At 44.5% G+C, this 20560-nt stretch overlaps 1 protein-coding gene across 2 annotated transcripts in view; it reads left to right on the top strand.

The window, feature by feature from the left end:
• PLEKHG1 (pleckstrin homology and RhoGEF domain containing G1) overlaps positions 1–20560 on the top strand; it is a 246192-nt gene that overhangs the window by 210789 nt on the left and 14843 nt on the right. For both annotated transcript variants that reach the window (XM_053592226.1, XM_053592225.1), the window contains 7 exons: positions 1654–1836; positions 1919–2014; positions 2190–2276; positions 7936–7969; positions 10565–10660; positions 12956–12994; positions 15593–15615. In XM_053592226.1, the coding sequence (XP_053448201.1) occupies positions 1654–1836; positions 1919–2014; positions 2190–2276; positions 7936–7969; positions 10565–10660; positions 12956–12994; positions 15593–15615 (558 nt within the window). The remainder of the gene's footprint in view (positions 1–1653; positions 1837–1918; positions 2015–2189; positions 2277–7935; positions 7970–10564; positions 10661–12955; positions 12995–15592; positions 15616–20560) is intronic.

The following is a 20560-nucleotide window of genomic DNA, read 5'->3' on the forward strand; positions in this document are numbered from 1 at the left end:
TGGAATGTATCCCCTGCAGATGGGGGGGAGGATTACTTATTTGAAAATGGCTAAATGGCTAGTTTTCCCTATAAATCTGCTTGGCATTCTGACACCACTGCTAAATCAGAACATAGCTCAAAGTTCTACTTCTACTCATTTCTATGTCCCATCAGTGAAGTTTCCGATTATCTTATAGGTTCCTTAATTAAATGGTACTTGCGAATACTTATATTTTTCCAAAATTATAAAAAACACTTTCTTTAAAAATATTTCTTTTGCTCGTGATGGGGTCTCACTATGTTGCCCGGGCTGGCCCCAGACTCCTGGGGTCAAGCAACTATCAGCCTCCCAGGTCTCTGGGACTATAGGTGTGTGCCACTGTGCCCAGCAAAAAATGTTGATATTAATAGATGATAAATCCCGAAGAAAAATGTCAGTCATATTATCAATCTGTATCTGTCAAGTTCTATTCAAAGCAGGAAAACATAAGTTAGGGGCAAAGAAAGGTTCATTTCCTTTCCTCAAATAAGTGAATTTAAAATCAGGAAATTTCTGGGTGGCGCCTGTGGCTCAGTGAGCAGGGCGCCGGCCCCATATACCGAGGGTGGCAGGTTCGAACCCAGCCCCAGCCAAACTGCAACAAAAAAATAGCCGGGTGTTGTGGCGGGCGCCTGTAGTCCCAGTTACGGGAGGCTGAGGCAGGAGAATCGCCTAAGCCCAGGAGTTGGAGGTTGCTGTGAGCTGTGTGAGGCCACGGCACTCTACTGAGGGCAATAAAGTGAAACTCTGTCTCTACAAAAAAAATCAGGAAATTTCTGAGAAAATACGTCTTGTATAATTTTACATGGGTGTTAGTTTTGAATTGCTAATTTGTGATATAGATTTCAGTATCTGAAAGTTTTTGAGCCAACATTGCTGATGGTTTTTTGTTTGTTTTGCAGTTTTTGGCCGGGGTTGGGTTTGAACCCCTCACCTCTGGCATATGGGGCTGGCACCCTACTCCTTTGAGCCACAGGCACCGCCCTGCTGATGGTTTTTAATGAGAAAAGTAGGAGGGAGAAAATCAGGAGAAGGAAGCTTATCTATGAATGTGCCATATTGGGGACCCCTGGAATTAGATTTTAAAAGACATAACTGTTGCTGCCAGCCACGGCATAAGGATCATTAGATAAGAGGAATAAGTAGGGTGGCGCCTGTGGCTCAGTCGGTAGGGCGCCAGCCCCATATACCGAGGGTGGCGGGTTCAAACCTGGCCCCGGCCAAACTGCAACCAAAAAATAGCTGGGCGTTGTGGTGGGCGCCTGTAGTCCCAGCTACTCGGGAGGCTGAGGCAGGAGAATCGCTTAAGCCCAGGAGTTGGAAGTTGCTGTGAGCTGTGTGAGGCCACGGCACTCTACCGAGGGCCATAAAGTGAGACTCTGTCTCTACAAAAAAAAAAAGAGGAATAAGTAATTGGTGACTTATCAACTCAACTCAATTCCTTTCTGTTACCTTTTATATGTCACCACCCATAAACACAAATTTATGTTGCAGACCATTAAATGGCACATAGGTCATTAGACGCCCTTGCGGACCATTAGTCACCATTCTTGGACAGGACAGATGGGCCACCGGGTCTTTGGTGCCCTGCTTTCCGTCCCTGTTTAATCCCACGGCCCCTCCCTTCCTCAGGAGATACAGAGCTTGCTCACTAACTGGAAGGGGCCGGACCTGACCAGCTATGGGGAACTGGTACTCGAGGGAACCTTCCGTATCCAGCGGGCCAAGAATGAGCGGACGCTCTTCCTTTTTGACAAGCTGCTTCTCATCACAAAGAAGAGAGATGACACGTTTACATACAAAGCTCACATCCTGGTAGGTGTGCAGGCCGGGGGGTGGCAGGGGAGGACTCCGCTGGCTGGTTCCACCGTGCACCTCACCCGTCTTCCTGCTCCAGTGCGGCAACCTCATGCTCGTGGAGGTGATTCCCAAGGAGCCGCTCAGCTTCAGCGTCTTCCACTACAAGAACCCCAAGCTGCAGCACACGGTTCAGGTAGCTGCCCTGCCCTGGACTCTTTCCAACCCCCTCCCTCGTGAACTGTGAGTGCTGGGGGCCAGGAGCCCTTTCCAGAGTTTTCTGGTCACGTGGCACTTTCTCCCATCGTATCCGAGTGCTGTGTGTGTGCAGAGGAGCTGTGCATTGTCTGACTGTCCAAATCTCTCCATAGGCTAAATCCCAGCAAGACAAGCGGCTGTGGGTGCTGCACCTAAAGAGGCTGATCCTGGAGAATCATGCGGCAAAGATTCCGGCTAAGGTGAGATGCCAGAGTCAGCCAGCAGTACGATGGGGAAGACTCCCACGGCGTCCAGTGGGGCTAAATGTTTAACTGCAGAGTAAAGAAAACTGAGAGCATGTGTAGGGACCAGTTAAAGCGGCCACTTAGATTGAGAAGATGCAGGCCCTGGCAGGCCCTGTGGAGGTGCTGCTGTTCCTTTTAGGGCTTGAAAGAAGAAAAAAGAAGGAAAAGATCCAGTAGAACCTCCGTAAACTGACCTGGTCAACATGCGGAGGTGGTCAACGTAAGGAACCAGGCCTATTGTACTGATAGTACAAGTGGTGCATGCCCAGTCTATGAAGTTAGGTCAACTTAAGGAGGTGGTCAGCTGTGGGAGTTCTACTATACATGTAAGAAAACTTCTGGAGAACTCATAGAAAATGGAGTTATGGGGCCAGGCATAGTGGCTCACACCTGTAATCCTAGCACTCTGGAGGCCAAGGCAGGTGGATCACCTGAGCTCAGGAGTTCGAGACCAGCCTGAGCAAGAGCAAGACCCTGTCTCTAAAAATAGTTGGCTGTTGTGGTAGGTGCCTATAGTCCCAGCTACTTGGGAGGCTGAGGCAAGAGAATCACTTGAGCCCAAGAGTTTGAGGTTGCTGTGAGCTATGACAGCAGGGCACGCTACCAAGGACAACAAAGTGAGACTCTGTCTCCAAAAAAGAAAAAAAGAAAATGGAGTTATGAGGAATATTCAGAGCAGCCTGCACCTGCTGTGACCAGAGCTGTGCGAGGCTGTGGGAATGCCAGGGAAGCAGGATCAGACTGGAAGGAGTTTATGGGTGAGGGCACCGTGCAGGTCGTTAACTGCTGACCGTGAGGAGGTAACAGGTGTATGAGGTGTTGTGGAGGGATGAAAGGTTTGATGCAGTTGAGTAGGGAGAGGATTGAAAACGCCTTGTCCTCAGTCTTGAAAGATAAGGACTATTTTTATTAGTAGGAGAAAGGAAAAGGGAAACCAGGCCAGGAGGCCAGCATGAACACAAAGGGACAAGAACGGGCCCTCGGTGCTGCCCAGGTGGGAGGACTGTGTGCTGGGAGCCAGGGCAGGAGGTGAAGCCGGGAGCTGGAGGACACTCAGGTGACCCAGGGAGGGCTGTGGACACACACAGGAGTCTGGGCTGTACTGGCCTTGGGACGAGGGGCTGGCATGGTCTGCCCTGTATTGTGAAGAGTGTAACTTTGGGGACAGTGAGACAAGCTGTGGGAGTGAAAGTGGAGATTTAGTAATCCAGAAACAGATAAGGAGCACCAGTGTGGAGCCCCAGCCACAGAGGGGGCAACCCACCCCTGAGACAGAGAGGACAGGATTTTGCCCACTAAGCGTGAAGAGCGTGGTGTGGTGAGTCCCAAGCTGGGCTGCAGAAGGGAGGAGCTGGTTAGGTGCCAGCAAGAGGAAGAGGTCAGAGCAGGTGAAAAGTTGGGTCTTTGGCTTCCAGAGACCCAACTTCTAGAGGCACCTTCACTAGAGGCAGTGGCTGAAGCCCTAAGACTGGACAGAGTGGCCCACAAAACTGTGGACAGGAAAGAAGAGCCGCTGGGGATCCCAGCTGGTGAGGGACCTGCTGAAAACTTTGGAGAACAGCCAAAGAAAGAGTGGCCATGGGGGCAGGGAGGAGAGAGGAGAGAAGGTCTTGTGCGGGAAAGAAGGACTGAATCTCAGGGACGGGGAGTGAGAGACAGCCTTGGAGGCTGTAGAAATCAGAAAAGATTAAAACAGAAAACTAGATTTTAGATTTGGCAACTAAGAGACAAGGTCAGAATTACAGGATTGACGACAAAGCGAGAGAAGAAGGAACAGGTGGGGTGTAGACTCCGCCCCCCGCACCCTCCCCACACAGTTTAGAGAAGAAGAAAAGGTGGTGGTAGACTGGGGTGAGGGAAAATCAAAGCAAGCTTCTTGTGTCTTGCTTTGTCAGAGGAATGCGGAAACTGCAGGAGGGTGACAGGCGGGGGTCGAAGGCACAGGAATGGAGGGCAGAGGAATCTTGAGGTGGCCTTGATGGAGGGAAGATGAAGGGTTCGATTCACTGACCAGAGAGGGGGTTGGATACCTAAGGGCAAACGGAAAGTTTCCAAACAATTGCTAAAGAAAATGGAATAGTCACTGGAGGTTACTAAAATTATTTGTAAAAGGCATCAAAGACCCAACTGAAGCTGGCTGCTGTGAATCAGTCTAGTGATGTCCTTTTAAAATCTGCTCAGCATAAAAAAAAAAAAAATGATAAAATAAAATAAAATCTGCTCAGCGACTTGGGAACTAGAGGAGAGGAACCACAGGGCAGGTGGGTTCCTGAAGGACAGGGAGTGTCTGGGTGAGGGAGGTTCACTGGGCAGGGGACGGAAGGAGGCAGTAGGGGAGCAGGATTTCCAGGCTGAGTTTTTGGAGAGCAAAACCCAACGGGGAAACTAGACTGGGGTCCAGGGATAGCTGGTGTTGCAGTCAGAGCTGGTTTAGCAGGAGTTGAAGTTGGTGAGATAGAACCGGAAATCTGTAGCTAGAGAAGGGACTTCAGAGTCCTGTGTTAGAGATGGGCCGTTCTGAGTGTGATCAGGTTCTGGGGGAGGCTCTGCTTCTGTGGTGCTGTCCAGGAGTGGAGGAGAAGGTTGTTGGAGATAAACTGGTGGAGGAAGGGTGGTGAGCGGGTTATCCACATCCGTGGTGAAATGAAGCAAGGTGGGGCCAGGAGGTGCAGGATGGGGCACAGCACAGGATGGTGATCGTGAGAGTTGACCCTGGTGGAAAGTCAGGAGGGCTGAGAGTTCTGAGAAAGGATGAAGTCTGTTTTGCCCTCTGTGTAGACCGAAAAGCGTTCAAAGCTTGTTCTCCGGGCTGCCAGCAGTTATTTTGTACTCAGGAAATGAGTGTGCCTAGGTGTGTATTTTGAAAGCATGAGTTTCATTTCTTCGGGGTGTCATGAGAGGCAAGGTTGCTCACGCGGAGAGGTGGCTGCGTGTTCTTCATGGTTAATCATCTGGCTGCTGGCCTCGTGCCTTCCAAGGCCCTTGTGAGCAATGGCAAAGTGGCATTCGCCCCACCTTCTGTTTACCTTTCTACTGGGAATGTCAGAATTGCTAAAGAGATTCTGAAAGGCAGTTTCAAAACCTTTACAGAATGGGATTAGCTCACATCCTCTCTCTCCCACACTAGGTATGTGTATTCCAGGAAGTTTTCGCTTTATAGATTCGAATGGTTAAGACGGTTGGTATAGAATTATACTTTTGGCCCAAATTGCTGATGGTTTTAGAATCTAAAACTTTTTTTTTCTACTACAACTTACTGAGCATGTATACACTGCGCTAAGTAAGTACTTTATACTCTTATTTCACCCTCAGCAAAGCAAGTTATGAGATGGGTCTTAGTCTCCCTATTTTAGAGAAATAAAAACAGAGGCTCAGAAACATTCAATGAATCACCCAAGTTTATATTGCTAGTCCATGACCATACCCAATTCAAACCCAGGTCCTTCTGGCCCCAAACAGCATCTTAACTATATTGTTCCCACTGGCACTAAAAACATACTTGTTTAATATACTCTACTATAATGTTATAATTTTTTTTATTTAAGCAGAATTTTTACATACATCGTTACACATAAATTTCCTCTATTATTTTCTTAAAGTTTTAAAAATATATTTCTATGAAATAAATGCATACGGAAAATGTTATTAAACATCAAATAATGTATCACTGGTCTAACGTCCGTGCCACTGTGGGAAATTCATTGGTTCCTCTTACCGCCACATTCCTAATTCAAGGGTGGTCCTTGGGTGACACCTAGTGGTCGGAAATGGCACTTTGGGAAATGAACATTCAAAGCCTAGATAAAAATTGTTTTGAAGGAGTCAGGTTTAAAGATACCAAAGAACGTCTTAGAAATAGCTATATTACTCATTCTTATATATGGTATATCAACTTAACTCTTGTCCACACTAATTTAGAATGAAGGTTAAGGTAGGTACTTTTGTATTTCATATATATATTCACTTGGTTCTATAAATACACTTGCAGGAAACTGAGCTAGCATTGTGTTTGACAGTTATCTAAAATGTGCATTAGAATATACATTAGAGATATTGTAACGTTCATCAGTGTTACAAAGTTCTAAGCATTTGTTTTCTCAAAATTAAGGTAACTGTTCAGGGGCCCCTGTATTTTTTTTTTTTAACTAAATATGATTGCTACTCAGCCTAAATGTTTTAACTATAATATCACAGATCCCAGAAAAATGAGTAAAATTATTTTTAAAGTTACTTTTAGCATTGTGTTTGTAGGTTAAAATGTACTACCCTTAGAAAATGGCATTAAAGAGCCAAAAAAAAGCTACCTAAAGTAATTTTTTTATTTTCTTTGAATCTTTATGTGAAATGATCCATGGCAGGACAATTCACTTATCTTTTTATATTCCCCTAAACATCAGTAACATATGATAACAATAGCAAAAAGAGGGCTCAGCACTTGTAGCTCAGCGGCCAGGGCACCAGCCGCATACACTGGAGCTGGCAAGTTCAAACCTAGCCTGGGCCTGCCAAACAGTGACAACTGCAACCAAAAAAAAAAAAAAAAAACGCCAGGTGTAGTGGTGGGCGCATGTAGTCCCAGCTACTTGGGAGACTGAGGCAAGAGAATCACTGAAGCCCAAGAGTTTGAGGTTGCTGTGAGCTATGACACCCCGGCACTCTACCTGGGGCAACGTAATGAGACTCTGTCTCAAAAAAAAAAAAAAAAAAAAAAGAAGCCCCACATCATTAAACTTCAGAAGACAAGGGACAAAGAGGGGAGAAGTGTGTGTAGAGAAAGAAAAGACAGAAGTTATCAGGCACAAACTCCTAGAAGGGCTGGTAGTCTAGCCCATCACTGGATCCTAATAACAGACCATTATCCCATCTCACAGCGGAGGAAGCACTTTGGGACACAGGAGCGCGCCCACCTCGTCAGGTTGGGATCACACACCTCATCCTTCAGAGCCCTTCCTCCACATGGCAGCTCATTCTCCCTACCTCTTCCAGGTTCTTGGCTGCACGATGGGAGTTGTGAAGTGGGGCAGGGGAAACAGGAAGAGTTAGCTGGTGACAATTCAGAAGGAGGGAATGTCCAGCAGCCACTTCACAATCAACTCAAAACAATTCTAAGAACCCCAATGGCATGGGGAGGGCTGGTGATCAAGATACCAGGCTCTATGTGCCTTGAGCTTTGGTTCAGTACATCAGGGTTGGGTGGCAGGAATCTGTAGTTTTTAATAAGCTGCCCAGCCTGATAATCAGCCAGGCGTAGGAAAGGCCCCCCTTGCAGGGTGGGGTGCAGTCTTAGCTCTGGGGCATTAGCCGCGTCACATCTACCACCCGCGTGAGGGCGCTCATCTGATTGGATCCCCGGAAACAGAAACATAGCAGTGAGTTTATGAAAGCTTTGTAGGGCTGGTCTGACGGAGGTGAGTTGCCTTACTCACAGTCACAGATGGAACTCTTGGTTCTATTCTTTCCCCTTTTCTCACCACTGCACTTGACTAAAACGATGAAAAATAAAAGTTTTTTAAAATCCATTTATTCGGGAGGGATATGATCTGGGTTAGGATTGGGAGCTTAAAGGAAAATAATGCTAATGATCACAATTATAGCTACACTTTTTCTCTTTCAGGCTAAGCAAGCAATCCTGGAAATGGATGCCACCCGTAAGTTTTATTTCCTGAACACAATTTGCAATGTCACTGTCTACTTGTATCTATCACATTTTCTAAAAGTTTACAAAATCATCACTGTCGTGACGATCATGGCAGACAGTTTAATCCCTGCTTGCCCGATTGACTTCTGAGTTGACTCTCCCTGGTTTGCCCGGGAGTCAGTTGATGGAAGGCCACTGTCCAGGTTTCTGCATCAACTACCTCCACCATCACCACAAAATAGAGCCCAACAGTGCATTTCCAACTTCATCCCTCCTCTAAAATGTCCATGTGAGTTATCGCAAGAATCGATTTTCCATGTGCAGTAGAAAAGTCTAAAACACAACCATCCCCACGTGTGAGTCTTTCTAGGTTTATAAAAGTAGGCAGGGAATAAACACATCACGTCTTTCCTAAAGAAGATCTTATTCAACAGCACTCATCACACCTTTGTTATTTCTCAGGTTAGATGGAATAGAAAGAGAAAACAAAGGCTTTCAACACTCACAGGCAAGTCTGCCAGAAACTTACACGTGAACAATTCTTCTTTTAGGCTGGGCCAGGTGACTCACACTTGTAATCCTAGCACTCTGGGAGGCCCAGGTGGGTGGATCTCCTGAGCTGAGGAGTTCAAGACCAACATGAGCAAGAGTGAGACCCCATCTCTACTAAAAATAAAAATTAAGCTGAATGTTATGGCAGACACCTTCAGTGCCAGCTACTTGGGAGGCTGAGGCAAGAGGATGACTTGAGGAGTTTGAGGTTGCTGTGAACTATGATGATGCTGTGGCACTCTACCGAGGGTGACTAAGTGAGACTCTGTCTCAAAAAAATTTAAAAAAAAGAAGATGAAGCAGGAGGTGTGGAGAAGTCTGCAGGCAGCTGCTATTGCGGCTGGTTCCACTCCACTCAATTTATTTTGTTTGTTCCTAGACTCTGGGCTAGTGCTTAGAAATCAGGGATAGTCTGTGAGTGCCCAGAATGGTTTCAGGGCACTAATTGGTACCACATGCATTTCTTCCAGGCCCGGGCCTAGCCCACAGCAACTCAGCCTGAGGCCATGACCTCATTGACCCAGTCCCGAGTTTGAACTTGGCTGAATGCGAGCAGGGTAGGCCGGTCCATTGGACCACATGACCTCATTGTGTAACTTTTGACATTTGAGAAATGTATGTGGTCTTCACAATCTCAGAACTCTTTGAAATTAAGATACCCTTGGAGAGCCTTACCCCTAATTTGAGGAGCTGTATCCAAGAATTGTTTGCCTTTTAGGCTTCAGAATACAGATGATCATTGAATATGCTACAGTGCCTTAAAATGGGGCCAGAACATCTTACACCAATATTCCCTTTAAGCAGAGTGGAAAGACACAAACTCCATGAAAAAAAATTTATTTTTATTATTTTTTTTGACACAGAGTCTTACTCTGTCACCCTTGGGTAGTGTGTTATAGCATCATAGCTCACAACAACCTCAAACTCTTTGGGCTCAAACGTTCCTGCCTCAGCCTAACAAGTAGGTGGGACTATAGGTGCCCACCACATGCCCAGCTAGTTTTTCTATTTTTTTTTTTTTTTTTTTTGTAGAGACAGAGTCTCACTTTATGGCCCTCAGTAGAGTGCCATGGCATCACACAGCTCACAGCAACCTCCAACTCCTGGGCTTAAGCGATTCTCTTGCCTCAGCCTCCCGAGTAGCTGGGACTACAGGCGCCTGCCACAACACCCAACTATTTTTTGGTTGCAGTTCAGCCGGGGCTGGGCTTGAACCCACCACCCTCGGTATATGGGGCCGGCGCCTTACCGACTGAGCCACAGGCGCTGCCCTAGTTTTTCTATTTTTAATAGAGATGGGGTCTCAGTCTTGCTTAAGCTGGTCTCAAACTTCTGAGCTCAAGTGATCCACCCACCTCAGCCTCTTATGTACAGTGCTAGGATTACAGGCATGAGCCAACACACTCAGCAACTCTATGAAATTCTAGTAAGAGAATGTAAAGCCAGCTCGGCACCATAGCTCAGCAGTTAGGGCACCAGCCACACTGGGACTGGTGGGTCCAAACCCAGCCCGGGCCTTCTAAACAACAATGATAACTACAACAGAAAAATAGCCAGGTGTTGTGGCGGGCTCCTGTAGTCCCAGCTACTTGGGAAGCTGAGGCAAGAGAATCACTTAAGCCCGAGAGTTTGAGGTTGCTGTGAGCTGTGATGCCACTGCACTCTACTGAGGGTGACATAGTAAGACTCTGCCTCGAGGAAAAAGAAAAAGAGAATGTAGAGCTTTCCTCAGATGTTCAAAGGAGCAACATCTGGGACAATACTGAGTCTTTGCACTGGAGGACAACTTTCACAAGTGCAAAGGGAGTTCCCTTCTCGTTAGGGAGAAGCCAGTTTGCAGCTTTTTCTGCTACAGAAAGGGGGAATAGTCCCAGTAGTCCCAATGTCAACAAAAGCCCAGAGATACACGTTCCCTGCTGACTGTGGGAAGGGGATAGTGTCCATGTCTGATGAAAAAAGAGAAAATCCATAGTGATCTAAACTAGTTATGTCCATTTTCGTGAGAAGTCCCAGAGCACTGCGCTGGGCCTGACACCCCCGCTTCTCTTCACAGACCACCCAGGCTTCTGTTACAGCCCCGAGGGGGAGACCAAAGCACTTTGTGGCTCTAAAGAAGGTTCTACTCCTTATCGGCTGAGAAGAAAATCTGGTAAGTAGAATGTTGTAATCAAAAATTAACTTGGTAAACGGTCTGTGAAGCTAGTGAATGATGCCCCATGATCATATCAATGTACACAGCTATGATTTAATAAAAGAAAAAAAAATTAATACCAATGGGAGACTGGCAATCAAAATCCTTTTCAGTCTAACCAAAAAAAAAAAAAAAAAGTATTTCTGTCTGGTTTTGGAGCTCGCTCCAGTTTGAAAACAGCTGCTGCTGCCTCAACAGGGGTCTCTAAGCTTTCGTTCTCCGGCCCTTTTCTACTCACCTTTTTCTTTCCCAGTGAGTATAAAACATGTCAGTCAACTTTGCGACTGAGTCTTTGCACAGCATCTTACCGTCGATGTGTGGATGCTCGGGCCCCGTTAGCTCTTGGTGAATCCCATGAGCAACACACACATGAGCTGACCCCGTCCTCACCTACACTGGCTGCACCACACCCCAGGAGGTAGTTATTCTCTTAGCCCTCAAATGTTTGGTTTTATTTTCATCAGAATATATTGAGTATCTACTTTATGCCAGGCTAAGAACTAGAAATGCAAGGGGAAAAAGGTACACGTGGTTCCTCCTGGCAAGGAGCTCCCAGCGGAAGACACACAGAAGTGGGAATGAATGAATGCCAGTCTGTGACGCGGGTGGGAGGGACGAGAAGGGAAGATCACAGGGCGGAAGACCCTACCGCACGTGCAGCAGGACAGAGTCTACTGCCAGCGTCCAGCCTGACCAAGAGCAAGGAATGGCAGGGTGGGGGGGGAGTAAGATGAAGTCTAAATAGATGTGGCTGGAGTTAGGCAGAGAGGAGCCTGATCTTGGAGGCCCAGTAGGGCACACACAGCTTTTGAACTTGATCCTGCAAACTGAGGTAGGATTTTTAAGCAAGGAACTCTGAGAATGTTTGCCTTTTAGGGAAAAAACTCTGGCTATAGGTGGAGAATGAAGCAGGCAGGGAGACCAGGAGTGTTAACGGACAAAGTCTAGCTGGCCCTGTCACCATCAGCCAATACGCAGAGATGGGTTTGGGTCCAAACAAGCTTTACTGGTCAGAAGGCCAGCGGTTCTGGAGAACAGTGAGAGTAGCCTCTTAAATCCGTTCTGCCTCAGTTACAATTCTAAAATCTTTATAGTGAAATACGAGAAAACCAACCTAGGAAATTTTATCTGATAGAAAGCAACATCAAAGTGGCAAAATGTTTAAACAACAGAAAGGTGACTTTCATTTTAACAAAACATCTGAGGGATTCATCAGGGGAAACTTATCATCAAAGGAACCTTTCCTCCACCGATATCACAACGCCTGTCATCTGTGTGTGACTACAGCCTCAGAGTCTCCTGAGATAAACACCCTCATGGTCATAGTGAAACCTTCACTAGATAATCATCGAGGTGTGGAGAGATTGTCAGCTAAGCAGAGTAGATCAGCGGCACTGGCTCGGCTCGGCTTCTCAGCCTCCATCATGCAGGCTGAGATGGTCCAGCTAGTCTGGGTGAGAAGGGAAGGGGGCTTGGATCAACAGAGTAGTGACTTTGGGGGTTGGGGTGAGCATGACTGGAAACCCACAGAAATTGACACCCTTGTCACTAGCCAGCTTGGTCCAGCTAGTCTGGGTGAGAAGGGAAGGGGGCTTGGATCAACAGAGTAGTGACTTTGGGGGTTGGGGTGAGCATGACTGGGAACCCACAGAAGACAGAAATTGACACCCTTGTCACTAGCCAGCTTGGTCCAGCTAGTCTGGGTGAGAAGGGAAGGGGGCTTGGATCAACAGAGTAGTGACTTTGAGCATTGGGGTGAGCATGACTGGGAACCCACAGAAAACAGAAATTGACACCCTTGTCACTAGCCAGCTCAGTAGCTAACCAAGAGAGGAGGTGCAGATAGAGGCAGATTGTGAGGAGAGGGGTGGGAAGAGACTGGGGTGTGCGTTGCCTTTGCCGAGGCTGAAGTTTGGGATAGCTCTGGCATAAAAACATACAATTGAGTGTTACCAGCTTGTAGGTGGGAGTTAAGGCTGAGGAAGCCGCAGCTGCTAGCAGTAAGGTTGATACGTCAGCTCTCCTTTTCTGCAGTATTTTGTGATTTCTAGTTCCCTGGCTTAACATTTATCCTACCATTTTGACAGTGTGAATTTCTTGCTCTTAAGTATTTCCAAGCAGTGCGGATTTAGTAAAAATTGATAAAAAATTTCTACAGCTCAGTGAATCTGTCAATAAACTAATAATTAATGTATGAGAAACTATTTTGATTTGGTTTTTCAAACGGTGCTGGCTTCATTTTTTTCTTCCCAGAACCTTCCTCAAGATCACATAAAGTTTTGAAGACCAGTGGTAAGTCCTAAAATATAGCTAATTGTTTCATTCATGTTGAGACCCACTAAATGAAACCATTCATGAAAAATACCAGGCCAAGTGAGGTAGCTCACACCTGTTGTCCCAGCTGCTTGGGAGGCTGAGGCAAGAGCATCACTTGAGCCCAGGAGTTTGAGGTGGCTGGGAGCTGTGACACCACAGCACTCTAGCAGGGGGCAACAGAGTGAGTCTTTGTCTGAAACAAAAAAGAAATAATACCAGCTGAATTAGAGATTAATAGAGTCTCAAGCTGCCGCCCTGGGTAGAGTGCTGTGGTGTCACAGCTCACAGCAACCTCAAACTCTTGGGCTTTAGCAATTCTCTTGCCTCAGCTTCCCAAGTAGCTGGGACTACAGACACCTGCCATAATGCCTGGCTATTTTTTAATTGCAATTGTCATTGTTGTTCTAGCTGGCCCTGGCCAGGTTCAAACCCGCCAATCTCAGTGTATGTGGCCAGCGCTCTGCCCACTAAGCTACGGGCACCACCCAAAAAATTAAATTCTGTAAGTAAAAGTGTAATATACATGTGACAGACATAAAAAGATTAATATCCCTATTATATAAAGAAACACTGTATACCAGGCATTGTGGCGGGCACCTATAGTCCCAGCTACTCGGGAGGCTAAGGCAAGAGAATTGCCTAAGCCCAGGAGTTGGAGGTTGCTGTGAGCTGTGACACCACAGCACTCTACTGAGGGTGACAAAGTGAGACTCTGTCTCTACAAAAAAAAAAAAAAGAAGAAGAAACGCTGTATATCCCAAAAAAGAAACAAGAGCTCCTTTTTAAAGAACAGAGAATATACTTGGGCATCTTCAAAAAACAAACACAAACTTCCAGTAAAATTTAAAAATGGTCACCCATATTAGTAGTCAGAAAAGCATTTAAATGAATTAAGAAGAAGGGGGAAAGCTATGACCTTTGAAAGGTGTAAACAGTGGTGCTCAGAGATGAGTCCCGGAGGAGATGTCCAGGCCGGGTTTATTGAAAGGGGATAATGACCCACTTGGGCATTGCAAAAGTGGCATCTGCGTCTGTGCCCAGGGGCAGTTACAGACCACTTTTTTATGGGGCCTAGGCAGTTCCACAGCTTGACTATAAAGCTAGGGTCTTTTGGCAGGAACTTCTTAAAGGGTGGGTTAGCCAGATCCTTTGTGTCTTTGTCTTAGGAGAGGAGGTAGGAGAGGGGGAAAGAGTTTGTGGCTACGTTAGGCCCCCAAAAAACTTGGCCAAAACATTAAAAAAAAAAAAAAAAAAAGAGGCACTCCAAAACTATTGGTGGGAGTGTAAATATTTGAAATGTTAGAAGCAAAATTCAGTAATGCCCATTTGAATTAAAAATGTGAATATGCCCTTCACCCAACAGTTTAACCTGCATAAATGGTCTTACCCAAGTGTGGGTGGATTTGTGCCTTGAGTTTGTTCTTTGCAGCATTTGTGATAGGACACTCCATAAAATGCCCATCCAGTGAGAAACCAAGAGAAGGTGTGGCATGCCCATAAACGTGACGGGCATATTGCACAGCTGTTGAATGAAGAGGCTCTCCACCTACTAACAAGAGTGTCCGCATATACTTAGCAGAAAACACAATGTTTCCTATTGCATCTTTATTTTAAAAACAAATCATTTTGGTGAGGGCAGTGCTGGAGCTGAAAAGATGGACGTAGAAGTGTTAAATGTGGTTACTTCAAGCTGAGATTGGTGGGGAGGGACGTACTTTATATGCTTCTCTCATTAAACAGTTTTCAAGGATGAGACATGTAATCGGTTCATCTGTAAGGATGTCTGTAAGGAGGTGGCTGTGTAAATCTGTCCCACAATTTCACTTGCAATACTGCTTAGCAAGGTGATGCTGTTGGTTAAAAGACTGAATCTTTTGGTTAAAACCAATAAAATGTCAAAAAATCAACAGCATAATCATCTTTACACGTTTTTCGTGGTGGCTTCTGCTTTCTTCTTTTTTTTTAATAGTGCATAGTTTTTGGAATCTTTTGAAATGTATTAACATGAATTAGTTCTTAGGGATTAAGGAAGAGACACCTAATGCTCAGATACCTGCATAGTAAGGTTGTTTTATGTGCAGGAAAGGCTAGATGGGCCAGGCGCCATGGCTCGCGCCTATAATCCTAGGCATGAGGATTGGCCCAGGCAGGAGGATTGCTTGAATTCAGGAGTTCAAGACCAGCCTGAGGAAGAATGAGACTCTATCACTACTAAAAGTAGAAAAATTAGCCAAGAGTTATGGGGAGTGCCTGTAATACCAGGTACTCGGGAGGCTGAGGCAGGAGGATTGCTTAAACCCAAGAGTTTGAGATTGCTGTGAGCTGAGGCCATTGCACTCTAGCCCAGGTGGCAAAGCAAAACTCTGTCAAAGAAAAAGAATAAAATGAAAGAAAGAATATATAATTGGGATAATTGAAAGGCATTTTCAGAAAATTAGATATAAAGGGCCCAGAAGCCACTTGAGCTTCAATTATTTGCAATAAATTTGAGTTCTACAAAATATTAGTATATGTTTATATATGAGATACACTTTTACTTCTCTAATGTAAAAAAATTCAATGTTTATTTTGCAGAAACAACAGAAGACATCCAAAAGGTAAACACCATGGCATTTCTTATTTTAGACACCGTTTATAATTGCCCTCTCCTGTTAATGCCACATGTACATCTCATCCCAAGTGCAGACAATTATTTTGCACTTTGGGAATTTGATATTTTACATTTCCTTTACATTTTGAATTATTTACATTTGATTTAAGCAAAGACTCATTCTTACCAACTTCTTCTCCTCCTCCATCTTAGAATTAAGGCAATTATTTATTCATTTCTCTGCCTACCTCTCACCCCAGGAGCTCTCACCTTACCTTAGACTGTAACACCTGCACAGTACTAGATGAGCCAGTCCAGGCCATAGGAACGAGGGCCTCACCTCAAGAGTGTAACTCCCTCCTCAAAGCCTCAGCCTCAGGCAGGAGGGCGAGGAGCCCCCTTCTAAGAAGAAGATTCTGCTGCTAGTACAAAGGGTGTGATGATATATAATAGAAACTTTACTAGATCAAGTGATGACATAGGATAGAAACTTTACTAGATCAAGTTTTTATTTTTCTTCCCCTGATAAAAGGTTAGAGAAAAAATAAGAATGGTATGCTCTATTGGAAGCTGTGTGTCCGACTTTATTACATGTGCAGAACAGGTATTCTATCCTGACCCAGGTGATTTGCCCACAACGGCTGCTGATCAGCTGGCTTACCTAATGATGCTCCGAGAGCTGATCATTGCTTCTCCTTTAATGTTCTGCATCTGTAAGGGTGTGGCTATGAAACTCCCACAGTTCCATTTGCACCAGGGCTTGGGGCAAGACCAAAGCAGCCCTGTTGATAAAGGCTATATCTTTCTGTTAAAACCAATAAAACGTCTAAAAATTGGCTGTGCAAGGTGGCTCATACCTGTAATCCTAGTACTTTGGGAGTGGATTGCTTCAACTCAGGAGTTCGAGACCAGCCTGAGCAAAAGGTAGAGATCCTGCCTTTACTAAAGAAAAACTAGCTGGGCATTGTGGTGCAGACCTGTAATCCATCTCTTGAGCTCCAAAGTTTGAGGTTGCTGTGAGCTATGATGATGCCAGGGCACTCAACTGAGGGCAATGGAGTAAGACTCAGTCTCCAAAAAAAAATCTAAAAATCAACAAAGTCTTTAAGTGGTTTTTATGCCTCAGGACATGCTTTTAGGTATGTGGTGTTTTTTATGGAAGTTTTAGAAACTTGTTAATTGATTGATTATCTTCACATATTGCGTGAGGTTTTGATTTTCTTTTAAATATACTTTGATTTCATAAGCGGGGTCACTGCGGAAGATCCCTGCCTTTTAAAGCAGCTAAAGTAGGACTGTGGAATGCAGCCCTTCTCAGTAGTAAATAGCAGATTCTCCCATTACAGAGTTCTAGAAATACAATCTCAAGAGATTCTTGGAAACTTTCAACAGTATTCAGGTCAAGTCCATACGGGGACTAAGTAAACCTTATAAAATCTGAAGACAAAAGAGAGCAAAAACACCAAAGTTCCATCCCTAACAGTCATGTACTGAAATGAGTCAGTAATGATTGGAGAGTTTATAATGGGAAATACTCCTTAATAACAGCTTAATATTTCTCCCAGAATATATATTCTGAGGCTGCGTATGTGTATGTGTGTGTAGTGACATGAGCTTACATATGTATGCTATAAGACATGAATTCAAATCCATTTCTGCCATTTATAAACTGCAACTATAGCCAATTGCTTAAGTCTTAGTCTCTTAATTTACAGAATTGTTGCAAAGATTAAATATATGTATAAGTTTTAAAGTGCTTAGTATGGTTTTGGCACAAAGTGAGTGTTCCATAAATGATAGCTGCTATTATTAGTAAATAGCCATAATGCTGACAATGTGCAAAAACAGAGAAAGTTCACTTGGCTCTGGTAAAATTAGGGTATCTAAATTACATATTTCTGTGTGGTACCAAATCATATGCTGATTATTTTTTAATCTAAAACCTTCAGTTCTCTTGATCTATTTGATGTGAATTTTTAACTTCCAAAGAACTACTGTCTTCGAGTGTGATTACCTTAAAAATATACTTTAAAATTTAAAATTCCATTTTCCTAATTTTATAAAACATTATGAATTTTCTGAGATGGAAAGATCTCAGGCCAGGCACAGTGTCTCACACCTATAATCCTCGCACTCTGGGACGCCGAGGCGGGCAGATCATCTGAGCTTATGGGTTTGAGACCAGCCTGAGCAAGAGCAAGGCCCATCACTCAAAATTGCCAAGCATTGTGGCAGGTGCCTACAGTCCCAGCTGCTCGAGAGGCTGAGGCAAGAGGATCACTTGCGCCCAAGAGTTTGAGGTTGCAGTGAGTGATGACACCATGGCACTCCACCCAGGGTGAGAGACTCTGTCTCCCTCTCACCAAAAAAAGTGTAGAGTCATAATTTAACTAGGTAATATTAACTGGTTTTATCAATACTTTATAAAAAGTAGTTTACTGGGTACCTAAATTTTTTAAACAGTATACCAGTGCAGTCTAAGGAAGATGAAAAGGAAGAGATACTAAAATATATATATATTGAAAACAATAAATATTACATGTAAATATTATATGTATATGTATGTGTGAAGAGAAATTACTAATTGAATTTTAAGTTTTAAGATTTTAATAGAAAAATAACATTTAGAATAAAATTTTATTCTCTGCTCCTCTGTTCCCTCCGTAAGAGATATCCCAGTTTCATTGACAAGTAATGAAAAATTCTTCCTAGTTTGACATTTCAATAGGTAACTATAGGTTTTGATTAGAAAATAAGTATCTGGAAGGAGAGACGGAGCAAGATGGCAACGGAGCAAGATGGCAGCCGAGTAACAGGTTCCTTGCATCTGGGCACCGTTAGTCTGGGGAGATAGGACTCCAGGCACCTCTGGCTGGTGGGATCTGCCTATCATCACCCCTGAGAGGATACAGGGAGTCAGCGAGAGACTTCTGGACCACAAGAGGAGGACTAAAACAGTGGAAAACTGGCAAGTGGGCGCATGTGTTCAATCCGTCTAAACCCGCCCGCAACTGTAAGTTCAGTAGCAGTGAGACCGCAAACCAGAAAGGCCTTACCTGTGAACTGTTTTGGTGTCTTTGGACTTGGCACTCAGCTGAACTGCCTTGGGGAGAGCCTGAGCTGGAGTGCGGAGAACTTTGGCCGTTGTCTAGGGCCCCATTCTGAACCGCTGAGCCAGACGAAGCTAATAGTGTTTGGCTCTGGGTCACAGGCAGCCATTGTGAGCGATCTGCCCCGGCAAGCTCCGCCCTCAGGGTTGCAGAGCTAGAATTGGGTGGGAGCTGGTAACCCAGCGACCAAGTAGCCTAAGGGCGGGGTCTGAGCTGCCTTGCAGCCCTAACCCTCGGGGGCAGAGGGAGACCAGTTTTGGCACACAGGGTAAGTGGATAGCCACTTCAGCAGTGATTCCAGCGACAAGCACTTCCCTGGGAAAGCTTCTGCTCAGCAAGTGAACAAGTTCAAAGTGCCTTTTAAGTGGGCTGAAGAGAGATTTAGGGTGTCTACCTGCTGGGGTTTGAGAAACTAGCAGCCTCCAGTCGTATCAGAACTGTAATTAACATCTCATACCCCAGAAGACCACGTGTTGCCCAGACAATATTCAATAACATATACATACTGCTTTGTTTTTGGTTGTTGTTTTTTGTTTATTTTGATGTTGTGGATTGTTGTTTTGTTTTTTAAGTTCAACCTTTTCCGTACAGATCCTTTTTCTCAATTTTTCTAGTTTAATTATAATTTCCCATTGCTGCCTATTTCAATAATTAGAACTTCATTTTTGTTAGTGTTTCTACCGCTATTATTTGGTTTTTCCAGCCAATTTTATCCCGTAAAGTTTTCTGTTTGCTTGTTTTTGTTTGACTTATAGCATTTTTGTCTTTCCTCTCTACTTGGTCGAGGTGGGTACTGTGTCTGATCAGGTTAGCAAAGAGATGCTGACCTCAAGGGAACCACCCAACTGGGCACCCCCAGAAGGTGGTGTTTTTTTTTTTAAGGTTGTATCAAAGTACCCTACTGTACACCTATATTGCTCTGTCTCCCTCTTTCTGTGCCTCTCTTCTTTTTGTCAATATTCCTTTTACCCACCCCCTCTCCTTTCTCTATTTTTCTTTTTTTTTTTCTTATCACTCAGTCCTCCTTTCTTTCATCCCTTTTTTGCTCTTAAACCTTCTCACCGTTCTGGTCCTGTAACCCTTAGTCCACAGGCACAAGAACTTAAAGAGCAAGAGGATGTGAAAGGAAAATTAGGGCAAGGAAACAGATAAAAGAAATCACCCATGAGGAAGAATCAGCAGAAAACTCCAGGAAACATGAAGAACCAGTCCAGAACAACACCGCCAAGGGATCATGAGATAGCTACTGCAGAGGATTCCACCTATACAGAAATGTTAGGAATGACAGAAAGGGAATTTAGAATACACATGTTGAAAACAATGAAAGAAATGATGGAAACAATGAAGGAAACTGCTAATAAAGTGGAAATTAACCAAAAGGAAATTCAAAAACAGAATCAAATCAGAGATGAACGATATGAAGAATATAAAAAGGCTATAGCAGAGCTGAAGGAAATGAAACAGTCAATCAGGGAACTTAAAGTATCAGCAACAGGTTAGAGCATGCAGAAGAAAGAATTTCAGAGGTAGAAGACAAAGTTTTTGAGATAACTCAGATAGTAAAAGAGGCAGAAAAGAAGAGAGAGAAAGCAGAATGTTCACTGTCAGAATTATGGGACTTTATGAAGCATTCCAACATACGAGTTATAGGAATTCCAGAAGGGGAAGAAGAATGCCGCAGAGGAATGGAAGCCATACTAGAGAATATTATAAAAGAAAATTTCCCAAACATCACCAAAGATTCTGACACACTGCTTTCAGAGGGCTATCGGACCCCAGGTCGCCTCAACTCTAACCGAGCTTCTCCAAGACACATTGTGATGAACCCATCCAAAGTCAAGA

Source organism: Nycticebus coucang, chromosome 5 (assembly GCF_027406575.1).
Source record: "Nycticebus coucang isolate mNycCou1 chromosome 5, mNycCou1.pri, whole genome shotgun sequence".
NCBI classification, from domain to species: Eukaryota; Metazoa; Chordata; class Mammalia; order Primates; family Lorisidae; genus Nycticebus; species Nycticebus coucang.